This window comes from Antedon bifida, chromosome 3, assembly GCF_963402885.1.
Source record: "Antedon bifida chromosome 3, ecAntBifi1.1, whole genome shotgun sequence".
Classification (NCBI taxonomy): domain Eukaryota; kingdom Metazoa; phylum Echinodermata; class Crinoidea; order Comatulida; family Antedonidae; genus Antedon; species Antedon bifida.
This window is the reverse complement of record NC_136228.1, coordinates 26,488,544-26,502,674: the sequence shown is the minus strand read 5'-3', so window position 1 is coordinate 26,502,674 and position 14,131 is coordinate 26,488,544. Positions and strand designations below refer to the sequence as shown.

At 31.5% G+C, this 14,131-nt stretch overlaps 1 protein-coding gene across 2 annotated transcripts in view; it reads left to right on the top strand.

Moving 5' to 3' along the window:
* Nucleotides 1-13,732, top strand: part of LOC144837159 (influenza virus NS1A-binding protein homolog) — a 45,738-nt gene extending 32,006 nt beyond the window's left edge. For both annotated transcript variants that reach the window (XM_078692174.1, XM_078692173.1), the window contains exons 8-12: nucleotides 1,343-1,555; nucleotides 5,654-5,899; nucleotides 6,508-6,633; nucleotides 9,795-9,968; nucleotides 10,307-13,732. In XM_078692174.1, coding sequence (XP_078548300.1) covers nucleotides 1,343-1,555; nucleotides 5,654-5,899; nucleotides 6,508-6,633; nucleotides 9,795-9,968; nucleotides 10,307-10,626 — 1,079 coding nt within the window. In that variant the 3' untranslated portion in view covers nucleotides 10,627-13,732. The remainder of the gene's footprint in view (nucleotides 1-1,342; nucleotides 1,556-5,653; nucleotides 5,900-6,507; nucleotides 6,634-9,794; nucleotides 9,969-10,306) is intronic.
* The last annotated feature ends 399 nt before the right edge of the window (nucleotides 13,733-14,131 follow it).

Genomic DNA, 14,131 nt, shown 5'->3' with positions numbered 1-14,131 from the left:
TAAATATGTATATAAATAGCATCAGTAACATTTTAAGGATGTTCTAAGTTAATTTTTTTATTTGATTTTTTTTTTAATAGAAAATAATTGGAAAGTCAAAGGTGTAAAATTGATTGAGTAATGCAAGTTGAAAGTGCTAGTTTACATTAAAATAGAAAGCATGTCATGGGGTAATTTATATTCAAGTGGCACTGTCAGATGTATTGGATTACCCCCAGTGTACAGGTTAAAGAACATGTGAAACAACACTGAACAGCATGTCAAGCCATGCTAGGAAAGGTCAATGCTAATTGGCAACAAACGATTTGTATACTGTACACCATAACAAATACCATCATTATACTGTACTATCAAATAAATTACATACAAAAATATTACCTACACAACCATTGAAATTGGATACAAAAATCATTAATCTGAATACTATCTCTTAATAGGCATTTAGGATTTTTATTTGTTAAGGGAACTGGTGGTTGATTGGTTTGTGAAAATCTTAATATTTCTTTGATGTTGCCTGGTTACTATATGTCTTGGCCAATATCAATATCCTTAGGCTTAGGATGTTGTATGCATTTAGCTCAGTGCTTTTGCTGCTCCATTTCTTTGAAACTAACTTCCTGAACAATCTGCAACTTCATTGAACTCCTTTAAATCAAATCTTAAGACCTTTATCATCTGCTCGGACTCTGATTTTTTACTACATGATTTTATTCATTGCATTGTTGTGTCAACGCGCCATGAGCAACTAATTTTTTATGAAAACCAGCGCAATATAAGATTTCCTTATTATAAGAGCGTGTGACAACTTGCATTATTATGTAAGGTTGTATTTTATTAAAACAGATATTACCTGCTTTGTTTCGAGGTTAGCACAGAGGGAAAATATAATTCCCATATAGAAAATGCAATATCTGTCCATTGAGATATTTCCAGCGTAGCTACTATAATATGCTCTTTCTATTTTCTTCAGTTTTTTGATTGATCTTTCTTTTTATGATTTGGACTTTGACCAGAAGTTTTGTAGGCATGTTAAATGCACTCACACTTTTATATATTTTCAAGTGGCTTGTCATTGATATCAATTGTGGTAACAACTAACATGTAAAAATCACATAGGCAATGACCCTTCAGTTGTAACAAATTAATAATTTATCAAGCATCAATTGATTTTAACACCAACAAGTGAATATTAATTATTCATGATGAGCGACATAAATGATCCAATTAAACATTATTTATTTCTATTCATATGAAATTATTTCAAATAAAATTTTCTATTATTTCCTCCATAAAACATGAAGTATCTATTTGAATATACTTGTAATAACTTTTTGTTTTTTAGGAGAACGATATGTAGCTGTAGCGCTACTAAATGGTATCTTAAGTTCAATAACCTTATATGAAAAACCAACAACACCTCGATCATCGCCATCTCCTAGAATGCACCGAATATTGTCAATCGACTCTGAATGTTCACATCCCCTGCTGGCCCAGATGAAGAATGCAAAGTCGGCCATTGGAACTGCAGAAATAGATGGCAAGCTCATTGCATTAGGTAAGTTTGATGTCATGCCACTAGTCCACGTAGATTTAAAGTAATTCTGCACATTCACATAAACATATGAGCATGTCTAGAATGACTGGTATACTCAATAGCTGTGGCTATTGAGCAGGCGCCCAAACACGCACCAGCCCAAAGTGAGCTGGTAGTATAAAGTTTAGTCTCAAATAAAAAAAAATAAACACATCTTCAATCATTCAGAGTCTTTTTAGCTAGGCTGAATACATCACCTCAAACATACAGATGTCTTTTTAGTTAGGCTGCATACATCATCTCAAACATACAGATGTCTTGTACCTAGGCTGCATACATCACCTCAAACATACAGATGTCTTTTTAGCTAGGCTGCATACATCACCTCAAACATACAGATGTCTTTTTAGCTAGGCTGCATACATCACCTCAAACATACAGATGTCTTTTTAGCTAGGCTGCAGGCATCACCTCAAACATACAGATGTCTTTTAGCTAGGCTGCATACTCAAACATACAGTCTTTTTAGTTAGGCTGAATACATTACCTCAACCATACATAGTATTTTTAGCTAGGCACATCACCTCTAACATACAGATGTCTTTTTAGCTAGGCTGCATACATCACCTCAAACATACAGTAGTCTTTTTAGCTAGGCTGCATACAGTACAGTACATAACCTCAAACATACAGTCTTTTTAGCTAGGGAGACACCCCTAATAAGGGGACACTTATTGTTGGATTCGAACCCACGATCTCACGATTAGTAGTCCAATACACTGTGCCATACACCCAAACATATTATATTTGCAAAAACAATACTAAAAAAGTACAACTAATTGTTCTATACTATTGACCTTGAGATTGAATACTGATTTGTCTCTTATAATGTGTTTTTCGGTTTCTATTTATCATCATTGGTTAAATGTTGTGCTGGTTTAAAGTCCATGTCAGATGTCAGATTATGCACACTACAAAAACATATATTTAATAATATGATGTACAAGTTTTAATAAAACTTCTAATCGCAAACAAAAATAATTAATTGTGTTGATTCAATTTACATTTGAATGTTCGTTTCTTTTGTAAAATTGTTTTTGTTTTGTTTTTACTGTTTTGCTTGAAATAACTCTGAAATTTGTGCACACTTTTTCTATGTACCATTCATATGAGAGTGAAATCTGGAATAAATTAGATTGGAAATAAAAAATAATATACAAACGTGCATTCAAATGTTATCCTGTGGACTAGTAAAATAGTGAGTTAGCTATATCCTGTGAGATCAATGCTAGTTTCACAAGCCCATGTCAATTGTTTCAGGATTAATCCTTTGATGATTGATTTTTAATTAATTTTTTAATTCAGTAAGCAATTAATATTTGGATCTAGCCCCTGATTAAAACACATCCCCTCCATTCTTACTTCTCTCTTATTCCAAATGACCTCCGTTTGTCTTCCAGGAAAGTTGCAAGAGGGAAAGAATGCTCTATATTAATACATTGATAACATCATGCACATTTATCCTATTATTATACAGTAGGATTCTGTGAATTGATCGAATATGTTCGGTCAAGCATGTAATTGTAACTATTTTGTTTTCTTACCAAATAGGACGCTTATCATTATCTGATGTGTTCCAATTATTCATGGGTATTAACTATGGCTTTATTTAGATTATGATCAACATCATCAAAGCCTTGTGTTTAAGCCATTTATGTACTATACTCACGGGTCTCACTCTCCTTTTCTAGCATTATAGTACTGTATTATTCATTAGTTGATGAATCATCAGTGTAATGTCTTTGTGGCATCACTATGGGCCTGACACATGTAATGGTGGTGTACAGTAATTAAATTGTTCACCCAAAAAAAACAACCACATTTAGTGTACGCCAAAAAACCACAGGGTAACACGTTAAAAAATGCTAAAAAAAATATGGGTGTTAAAAGACCAACCATGGAGCTATAAATTGAAATTTATAGCTCCAAGGACCAAACAAATTTGGTGGATTTTTCAACCCAAAAATATTCAGGGTGATTAATTATGATATTAAACGAGTACAGTACAGCTATTAATTACTGCTTCGTTCCCATGCGTAACCCTTCGTAGCCTACGCGTGAGGCATTGTTTTTTATCACAAACCCATGAAGTATTGTATTGTCTTTTGATCGCAATCCCACGCTCTCCCATGAAAGGTATCGTGATACCACGGAAATGTGTTGTTTTTGGATCGCGATACTACGAGATGCTTGGTTTTGCTATGCCTCCGATGGAAGTGTGTTAAATATACATCATTATTAACAGCTATCAAAAGATAACAATGCTAGTTTAATAGCCCACCTTGGATCAACGAATATTGTATAAAAATCATTCAAAATATGGCCCTATACGAACTAATTAGCCAACACCGCTAATAAAAATAAAATAATATTTGTTGAATAATATACAAATTATGTTTATTAGTGTAATGGTACAAATAATGGCATGAGGTGAATGACGAGGCGAAGCTGAGTTGATATTTAACCTTTCATCATTCACCTCATGCCATTATAGAACATTCATATAAAACATTCATTATTTGTTTTATATAACATCTAAATAGATTCCTGTCATTTGAAGCAAATAAAAGGTAGGCCTAGCCAAGGCCTACATTGGATTCACATTGATTAAAACAGTAACATTTGGTTTTTAATAATATTCGTTTAATGGTACGTACTATTGCACGTCATGTGTCACAATCGTCCAATCAAATGACAGGAATTTATTTAGGTGTTATATAAAATCCAATAACTCATGATACACATTACAGAATGCGAAAAAAACATGTGGTCGACCAAATTTCATTCTCACATGATGAAAACAACGCAAATCAAACATGTTGATACTTGTCTGGCGATACAAATTGGATGATAAAAGGGTTCACCAGCCACACGTGTGACGTATGCCTAGTGGGAACATTTCTATTTTGTTAATAATATGTCATCCTGTAATTGGCGAGTTACTCGCTGTTGGATGCATAATGAAATAAAAATTTAAAAATATTTAAACATAGTGATACAATGTTTAATTTAATTAATTCACAATGTTTTTATTGCATTTAAGGCAACATTCTGACGTATTTCATAGGTTTCATTTACGGTAGGCCTACTATTTAGTACTGCTGCATGCTAGATTGCACTCTTTACCAATAATAGGCAGTACCCATTATCAATTTTTTTGCACATTTGTTCTTCTGAAAATGTGTTGATTAAACTGTTCTTTTTGTTAGAAAGAAATGGTAATGTCAATCGTAAAAATAAATTATGAATTAATAGAGTTTAATCGAGCAATCAAGACTTCATACAGCATCTGTGAAATGCATTCTGTAACATGCATTCTGTAACAAGTATAAGAAAAATAATACATTTACTGTAGTATTTATCAGATAGGTGAAATGGTTATTCTGTCAAAACATAGATCAAATACAAATTCATGGATACTAATCATTTTATCTTGATTGAAAATTAATGTCATAAGAATCTATACATAAGAATATTATTCATCCAATTATTGTAGACATCATTGTTCCCTGTTAGTCTTTGCGCAGGCTTAGTATTACACAGGGGAATATGTTTAGCTTCATATTTTACATATCTGCATGGTAACCAGATCATTTAGACAAAGTATTGGATACACAATTACAGCAGCATAAATATTTTTTACATACTAATTTATTTTTCTTAATCATCATTTTGGGCTGAATGTTATGTTTTGGGGTTTTTTAATACAATACAAGTTTTTGAAGAATAAATTAAGCTTAAATAAATTCAATGAATTACTAACTAATTAAAAACTAATTATTCAAAATTATAGTAGTTCTCAGTGTTGGGTACAGAAATCTCACATTTATGTATAAAAACTAAAATATGTATAAATAATTAACACTTATAATAATATTGTATACTATTATTAGATCACTACAGATTCAGAATTGAATAAAAAAAATTAAAATGTATGTGAAGTTGATCACACTGTTGTCACAATACAGTGTTATGGATTTTTAAGATATCAACATTTTTTGGTACTCTTTGTACTGTTTAGATTCAAAATGTTAACACAAACCTCACTTCATATTTAAGGTGGCTATGATCGTGGAGAATGTAGGAACACTGTTGAGATGTATGATCCAGTGTCCAATCAGTGGGCTCCGCTTGCTCCGATGACATTACCCCGTGGACGCTTTGAAGTTGGGGTCATACACGGCAAAGTGTATGCAGTCGGTGGATCCAACGGGCATGCAGAGTTAAAGCAGTGTGAAGTGTTTGATATGGACACAAATAAATGGAAACGAATCACAAATATCCAGTCAGAAAGACACAGTTCAGGTTAGCGATCCAATGAACATTTTATTTTCAGTTCAGGCATTTGTAGAGCTAAAATTTAGGGTGCCATTTCATGGGAAAAGTACATCTTTTGATATTATTGAATGTCATTTTCATTTTTCTCCTATACAGTCCTCACGCTGGTGTATCATTTTTACCATATTCAAAGGTCCATTTATGCTGGGCTTTAACAAAAAGTGTTGTGCAAAATGATAAGGTCTATCTAGCCATGTCAAACAAAGCATTACAAAAATAGAAAATAAATCCGTATATCTTCCTGTATAATCCCACTTTGGGTATAATTTCACCCCCTACTTGTTATCCTGTGCCAGGATTTGCCCAGGAATTGTCCCAATTTTATGTGAGGATGGGATTATTACTACTAGAGGATATACGGTAATAAGAGAAATTCGGGAAAAAAATAATTTTGTTTTAATTTTTTTTTTTTTTAGAATTTCGCTGTACATACAGAAAAACTTTATTTTTTATGATTTATATTAATTACTAGCAAAAGTGTTATTCAGAAAGCGTGTTCAGAGGCATTCAACAATTTTAAATTTTTTGTACAATTTTTTTTTTCTAATAAGTATTGTTATAAATTGAATTTCAAGGTGCTACAGTATTGAATGACAAGTTGTTTGTAGTTGGTGGTACAAGTGGAGGTAAAGGATTAAGAACGTGTGAAGTGTATGACCCCAGTACCAATGCATGGTCATTCATTGCACCTTTAGTACAAGGTAAGTTATTTAGCAAGATTATCAATCACTCGGTTTGTCCATACAACGTGTGTCCATTCAGTGACAAAAATGTGTTCACTGTAGTAGAGCATTTTATTACCAAAGCATGAAACGTGCCACAAGTTTCTTTGATGCATATAGATTCAAATATTCAAGTGGCCAACGCCCAGTATGGCGGCCATCTTGATTTCAAAATTGCTACCATAAAAACAAAAAGTGTTATCTTGGCAACTATTCACAAACTACATATTTCTATTTGCGCTAATGCAAAAATGATTGAAAATGATGTTTCTTTCAGTTTCGACCTTTGACCTCGTATTTGTATATCTCAATAACTACTGGGGCGGAGTTTTAAATCAAAACATTTTAACGGTGATCTGATTCTTATATAGGCCTAGAATAGATTTTCTCGCATATAAATGTACGTACTGTTATGACAAAGCGTGATGAACATTACCCTGAGTGTTTTCAACTGAGCCTCAATTTCAAATATGAATAAAAATTTTTTTTACAAAGCAGATGAAACGAAACAAAAACAAACTTACAATGTTAGCTATACACATTGGATGTTTAATGCTAAAAGAAATTTTAAAATAATATTGCTGTATAATAAGTTTTAAGCAAACAAATATGCCATAAAATTAACATCGACAGCACACTATTATGATAATAGGATATGAACATCTGTCCCATTCACCAGGATAAATATTTCCCTAACTGAAGCATAATTTAAATTTTAACTTTATTACACAAAACAACATCCACCAAAACATTTTCATTATACTAGAGAAATTAAATGCAGTATAAAATTTGGAGGTTTTTTTGCCTTTTATTAATTTTCAACTATAAAAAGGAATACTAAAATTGTCTGAGTTGTTATTAATGTGTACAACTCATTTTCTGAGCTTTGATTTGTTGTGCATTTTGTTTGCATCACATTAATAATAATTAATTAATAATTATTAACAGAAGAAATTTTAAAATTTATTAATAACCGTAAATACTGTTATTAGTGAAATGTTTTTATGGAAATATGAGTACTGTATAAATGTAAATTGCTGTCACTTTCCAAAGATATATGTTGATGTTTAGAATCGTCATATTTTAAACAGACTCTGTACTCACCTAATATTATATACAGATTAACAGTGTTTGGGAAGTTTATATAATATACGTTTGAACAATACCATGAAAGCCCCAGTGGTCTAACGGGTAGGACATCTGCATATCAAGCAGAAGGTTCCGGGTTCGAATCTCGTTTGAGCTGACTTTTTCTCATTCTCACAGATTTCTTCATCTTATCGTTTCAAATTAATTAATTAAATTTCAGTATATCACCAGGTTTAGAATTAGTGTTCTGTGCTTGATGTGTCTACAGTATATATATATATCAAATCTGCAGACAGTACTGTTTCAATCTTATTAATATATATATATGAATAACCTTTTAGTACTATGTAGTAACTGCAGTAGAATCTTAGACCATACATCAACATCATAATATATGTTGCATCATTCTTGCAACAGCTCTGTATAGTCTGATCGAAATCTCACAAACAAAATTGTATGGTGAACGGGCCTTTGCAATTTATGGGCCCATCCTATGGAACAGACTTCAGTGACATCACAGTGTAGCTCATAAACATTTCTAAATCCCATCTAAAAACCCATTTATTTAAATAAGCTTTTTTATTAAATTGAAGGTAATTTTTACCCAGTAATATGTAAAGAGCTGTGATTATTTGTTTATTGGCGCTCTATAAAAACAAATTATTATTAATAAATATTATTATTAGAATTATGTTGACATGATCCCTTAGTTGAATGTAAAATTATATATTTTATTGAATTCAAAATAATTACAAATTGATTAAAAATTAATTTTCAAAATTATTCATGAAATATCAATGTTAATCTAATGTAAATTTCTAAATGTCAATAGGTTTTACAATTCTATTAAGATTAAGTGTATTTGCAGGTATGAAATGAGATGCTAATAAGAGTAACATATAATGTGGATAAAATATTCATATAGCTTGTAGGAGATTGAGTCATTCATCTTTGACAGCATAAGTAGTACAAACAAGTGCTATTTAAAAAGAAATAATAGTGTAATTTGTCTTTTATTTGCACCATTTTTAGTTATAAAAAATATAAATGTTTGATAAAATTGTACTTTATTACAGTACTGACTACATATCATATACCCACAAGTTTTACACAGGAAATTAGGTACTAAAGATACCATACTCATGCACTATGGCATTAAGTAATTCAATTGAGCAAATTGCAATTTTTGTTGATGATTTGTCTATCAAACAGACAATAGGGACTTTTAGATTTTCACGTCGACTATGTTGTGATATTCGCATGCACTAGGCGACTGACAGATCAACGGACAAATTTGAGCACTTGTTCATTAGCATTTTGGGCATTCGCTCTTTGACATGAGTATGAGTGGATGTATGATGTCATAACACTGCAGAAGTTTACTGAAATCATGGCCGAGAATGATTACTAAGAATGTAGTAAACTGTGAAAAATTGTGAATTATTGATTTGTATTGGTTATTTTAAATAAAGATTTAATAATACTGTACAAGGTTATGGCCTGGGTCCTATCACTAGGCCGACAACCTTCGTTCAGAAGCTTAAGAATCTAGGCTAGGCCTAAGCAACATACTTAGCCTGGCCTAGCCTGTGCACTTCCACCGGCCCAGCGCAGTGGAATAGCTCCACTGACAAGCGCTACTACTAAAGATTACAAGATCAGATCCCAAGGTCATCACGTCGTACATTTACTAGCATGTCAACATAAATGTCAACATGTGGACGTGGACTTTGTTTACGTTCACTCAAAGTCCCTATACCTCGCAGATATTTCCTTGATACAGTGTTATATTATTTATGTGTACTACATTTAAAAATAATTCCCATACATTAAAGAAAAAATTCCATAAATGCATAATTCACATTATGACATAGTATCACCGAATTTGTCTATGAAATATTAATTGCCATATTTATAGATTATTGACAAGCAGGTGTACATTTTATAAACGATTTGTTATATTTTAAAAATGAAAACCTTGCGGCTTGAATATGGTGATGTGTAGGATTTCTTTGCTGTATCGTTCAAATGTTGTATTGTTTATTTTGTAGGTCGTTCGCAAGTTGCTGTTATCTCTTTGCAAGGTAGAATGTATGCTGTTGGTGGCTCTGATTCATGGTTGTGCCTTAATTCTGTTGAAATGTACAATCCAGACAATGATGAGTGGCAGATTATCACACACATGAAATCAAACAGACGAGGAGCTGGCCTGTGTCAGTATGATGGTTAGTAACACACAAGTTTTATATTTAGCCTTATCTTGAATAAGCAAAGATACCTGCCGCAGAGGATGAGCGCTTCAAAAAAATAGTTTAATACTTTCCCAAAACAATTCCGGTCATTTTGGTACTCCATTACCCCCACCCCAGTGGTGGTTCAGATGTAATTTGAAACATTGCCAGTAAATTCCGTCATGTTCAATTCAATGACTAATTATATCATACAAATTAAATTCTCACAAAACAGTTTACATAACCTGTACAGATTGTAACATAGCAATAGACCCAACACCCAATGACAACAATGGCACCACAAAAACAAACAAATTTATTTTTAATTATAGGAAAACTGTATGTTTTTGGTGGCAGTGATGGTTCTAATGTTCTGAACACTGTAGAATGCTACGATCCTGAAAATGATGAATGGACAGCAATCACAAGTATGGAGACTCCACGTGTTAACGTTGGTGTTGTAGCTATCGATGGAAAAATATATGCTGTTGGTGGCTTTGATGGCAAGAATTTTCTGAATACCATGGAATGTTACGACCCTGAGATCAACCAGTGGACGATGCATGCCACACATATTTTCCGAAATCGAGCACGCTGTTCAACGCCCTCGCCTCCAGGATCTCCTATGAGCGAGTTAAATCTGTCCATATAAAGATTTTATGTGATATAACCATATTTTGTGTTGGTTACAAAGACACCCCTGTCTGATGTGGTCTATTAAAGTAAGGCATATAAATAGCTTGAATGAAAATGCAGTTCAATATAGTTTAGATAAAAAGAAATTTATACTTTAAGTTGAGGATTGAGAAGTACTGTAAATGTAAAATGATTACCTAATTGAAAGTAACAGCAGTTTATCCCTTATAGTTTATAATCAGTATTTCATGTTTCCTTGGATGTTCTAGCATTTCTCTCAAGATTTGGTGTCCTTTTTTTTGTCTTGAAAGCAAAATGAACTGTTGTAGTTCTCTGTATGTCCAGTGCAGTGGTATATTTATTAATGTTGTTTCATATACCACTTCTAGTGAAATATTTTCTAATTCAGTTAATAAAATCAAATAAAAGTTTTAAACATCAGGATAATTACCATTGATGCTGTTTTTACAATGTACTGTACATGCCCAAAAGCCAAAAGGATTTCATCATGTGTCTAGTTTGTACAATCCTAATCTGTTCAAGCTCATGGCATTGGATAAGAATTCAAAGTGTTTACTTTCCAAACATCTAGCACTTAAAATGGACATTTTTTCAAAATCACTGATGCATCAAGAAGTGGCATTCATCCTCTCAACGTGTATCAAAGGATAATAACTACTGACCTAATGTGATGTTTGACATGGACTACAATTATTGGTATTACGATAGTTTTGGCATGGAAACATCCAGCTTTATTAACTTAATGAAAAGGCAAATTACCTGAAAAAAAAGAAGAAGAATTTAAATGTTTGGACTGAAAAAGTAAAAATAGTCCAGGGAAATGTTGGACAGATCTATGTTAATTGCCAGAAATACAGTATTTTGTCAAAAAATGATATATTTAGGAACCATTTTTTAATTTGGGTTTATTTTCAATACAATATATCTTGGTTTTAAAAAAGCAATGTATTTTGAACTAATGCCCTTAGAGTATATTTTTGATAAAAATTTTGTTTTTATCTTAATTTCTAGGTTTTAAGCTGCAAACAGTGAGCCTTGACTTTGAAAATGAAATAGAATGTTTAATTATTTGAAGTAATTGAAATTCATTCAACTTGTTATTAATCCAATTTCCAAGCTTGAATGCAAGTTATGAAGGTTATTTATCATAATTAAAACCACAAAAAATGTGTCTCTGTTTAACGTAAATTTCAGAATTTTGAAATCATAAAAATCAGAATAACTTTATTTTTTTATATAATGTGTATGATCTAAAATGTTACTTCAAGAAATAGTTTGACAAAAATAATGTTCAAAACAGTATTTCAAATTCAATATGGAAACATTAAGATCAAATAAATGTGAAATATAATAGTGTAGTAAGACAATTCAGAGGTTGAGTAAAAAAATATTACATGTACGTATTGTGCTGGAACTATTTGTAACATAACCAAAATGCATCAAATAAGGGTTTTATGATATTGTCTTTTCTACCTGGAAAAAATGGTAGTTGATTTGGTATTAATAATTAAAGATGTATTGTACCCCAAAAACATGAACAATGAAAATTACTAAAATCATACTCAGGTTATCTTCCGTAGAAAAAAACCCAAAATGCAATGTTTTCACTTATAACAAGACAAAATAAATGGTTACATTAAACCGAAAACCCATTGACTTCCAGTCAATTTGATTATTTATTTACTTTGAATTAGTTTTTTCAGGTAAATATTTTTTTTTTTATCAAATTTTTGGTCATAGTGAATAACTATTACAGTATATGACATATTCAACAATTTAAAAAGTGTTTTTTTCAGGGGGACAATATATTTTAATGTGAAATGAAAATTGCCTAGAAATAAAATAATGTGGAAAACAATTTAACATTCCGATAAAACAACGTATAACATAGAACGTTTATTATATTCATGGACCTATAAATACAGTTTTAGATCTATGATATAATGATGCTACTGGATATATAAACATTGTTAACCTTTATTATTTTGCTACATAAACATCACAATAGATATAGTAGCAAAGTAAGTTTTGTTAATTAATTGCCAAACTGTACTGTATTGGTTTATACTTGTTTTTTGTAGGATGACTGTATATATTTGTATATCTTGAGGGAGGTACTGGTTGAGTTTGTATAGCATTTAGAGTTTTCACACCTAGTGGTTGTATTGTTTGGTCACAAGAAAGAAAGAAAGTTGCAAAGTATGATTGAATGTTCATTCAAGTGTGCCATTTAAATTTATGTTTGTTATTTTCATTTGATTTGTATATTATGTGTTAAAATCTAGATATGTTAGGTGCTTTTATTATTTTATGATTTTCTGATTGTAGTGTTAATATTTTTGTTATGGATTTGAGTGAGGTTTTTAAAGAAATACGAGATTAGTGAAAGGATCATTTATATATGCATAGTTGTTTATTGCAGCTTATCACTGTTGTCCACACCTACCCATGTGTTGTCCACACCTACCCATGTGTTGTCCACATGGCATGTCAAGTTTTAGAAATGGATATCTGAGGTATAAATGCCAAAGTGCTATTATAAGCGTTTATTCCAATGACTGATAGACAGTAGAGTGCCTCTTTTTGTCCAAAATGTTAGATTTTCAAACAAGTGTATTTCCTTATTCAGGCGGATTCTGATGCAAGTCGTTAGAATGTAACACTTTTTTTTAAATGATCTATTTGTATTGTAATGTGTCATTGGAAAAAGAAATTGACAAAATGTTGTGTTATATAATATATATATATACATAATAAAACTTGTTGATCAAGTTATATTCTCCTCTACCATATCAATGTGTGAATGCAGCAAGTTTTCATCAAAAGAGCAAACATATGTGATGTAAACAATGCAATTACAGTAGTAGATAATATAGTAGTGTTTGTAACATTCTGTTATGCTGTTGTCATGCAATGTTGGGCAAATTTTGAAGTAAAAACAAACAAACATTCTAGAATATTTGCAATATTTCCAATAGAATAATAAGAAATGGTATGGTATTCAAAGATTGGAAATTTTGCTTTGTACTTTAGCAGAAAGTTTCAGTAAAATTTCATGTTTAGTTTATTTCTGAAGTGAAAAATAAAGAAATTAAAAATTATGTTTTATTATCTTTTACTCTGTAGTGCCAAATATCAATATTATTATATTTTAAAGGTGTTGGGGTGATATTGTTTATATAGCACCCTCTATAATTTCCTAATTTATCTCGTGAATTATTCATGATTTCTGCCTGAGACGTTGTAGAATACAAATTCCGCCGGCTAGCTATGATGTATTCTCATTATCTATATATAAGGCAACATTTGGTAAATCACGCGTAACTTCTAGAATATTTTCGCGATCGTATATAAAGTTGGTTCATACGTTCGGCACTGATTTTAACCACCTATTGTAACCCTGTTTACTAATTAAGTTGAGTTAAATAATTATTTATGGTTTAACGATTTTCCCCAAGTAGGGGTGTTTTCCCATTGTGGTATCTGTCTAATGGATGTCG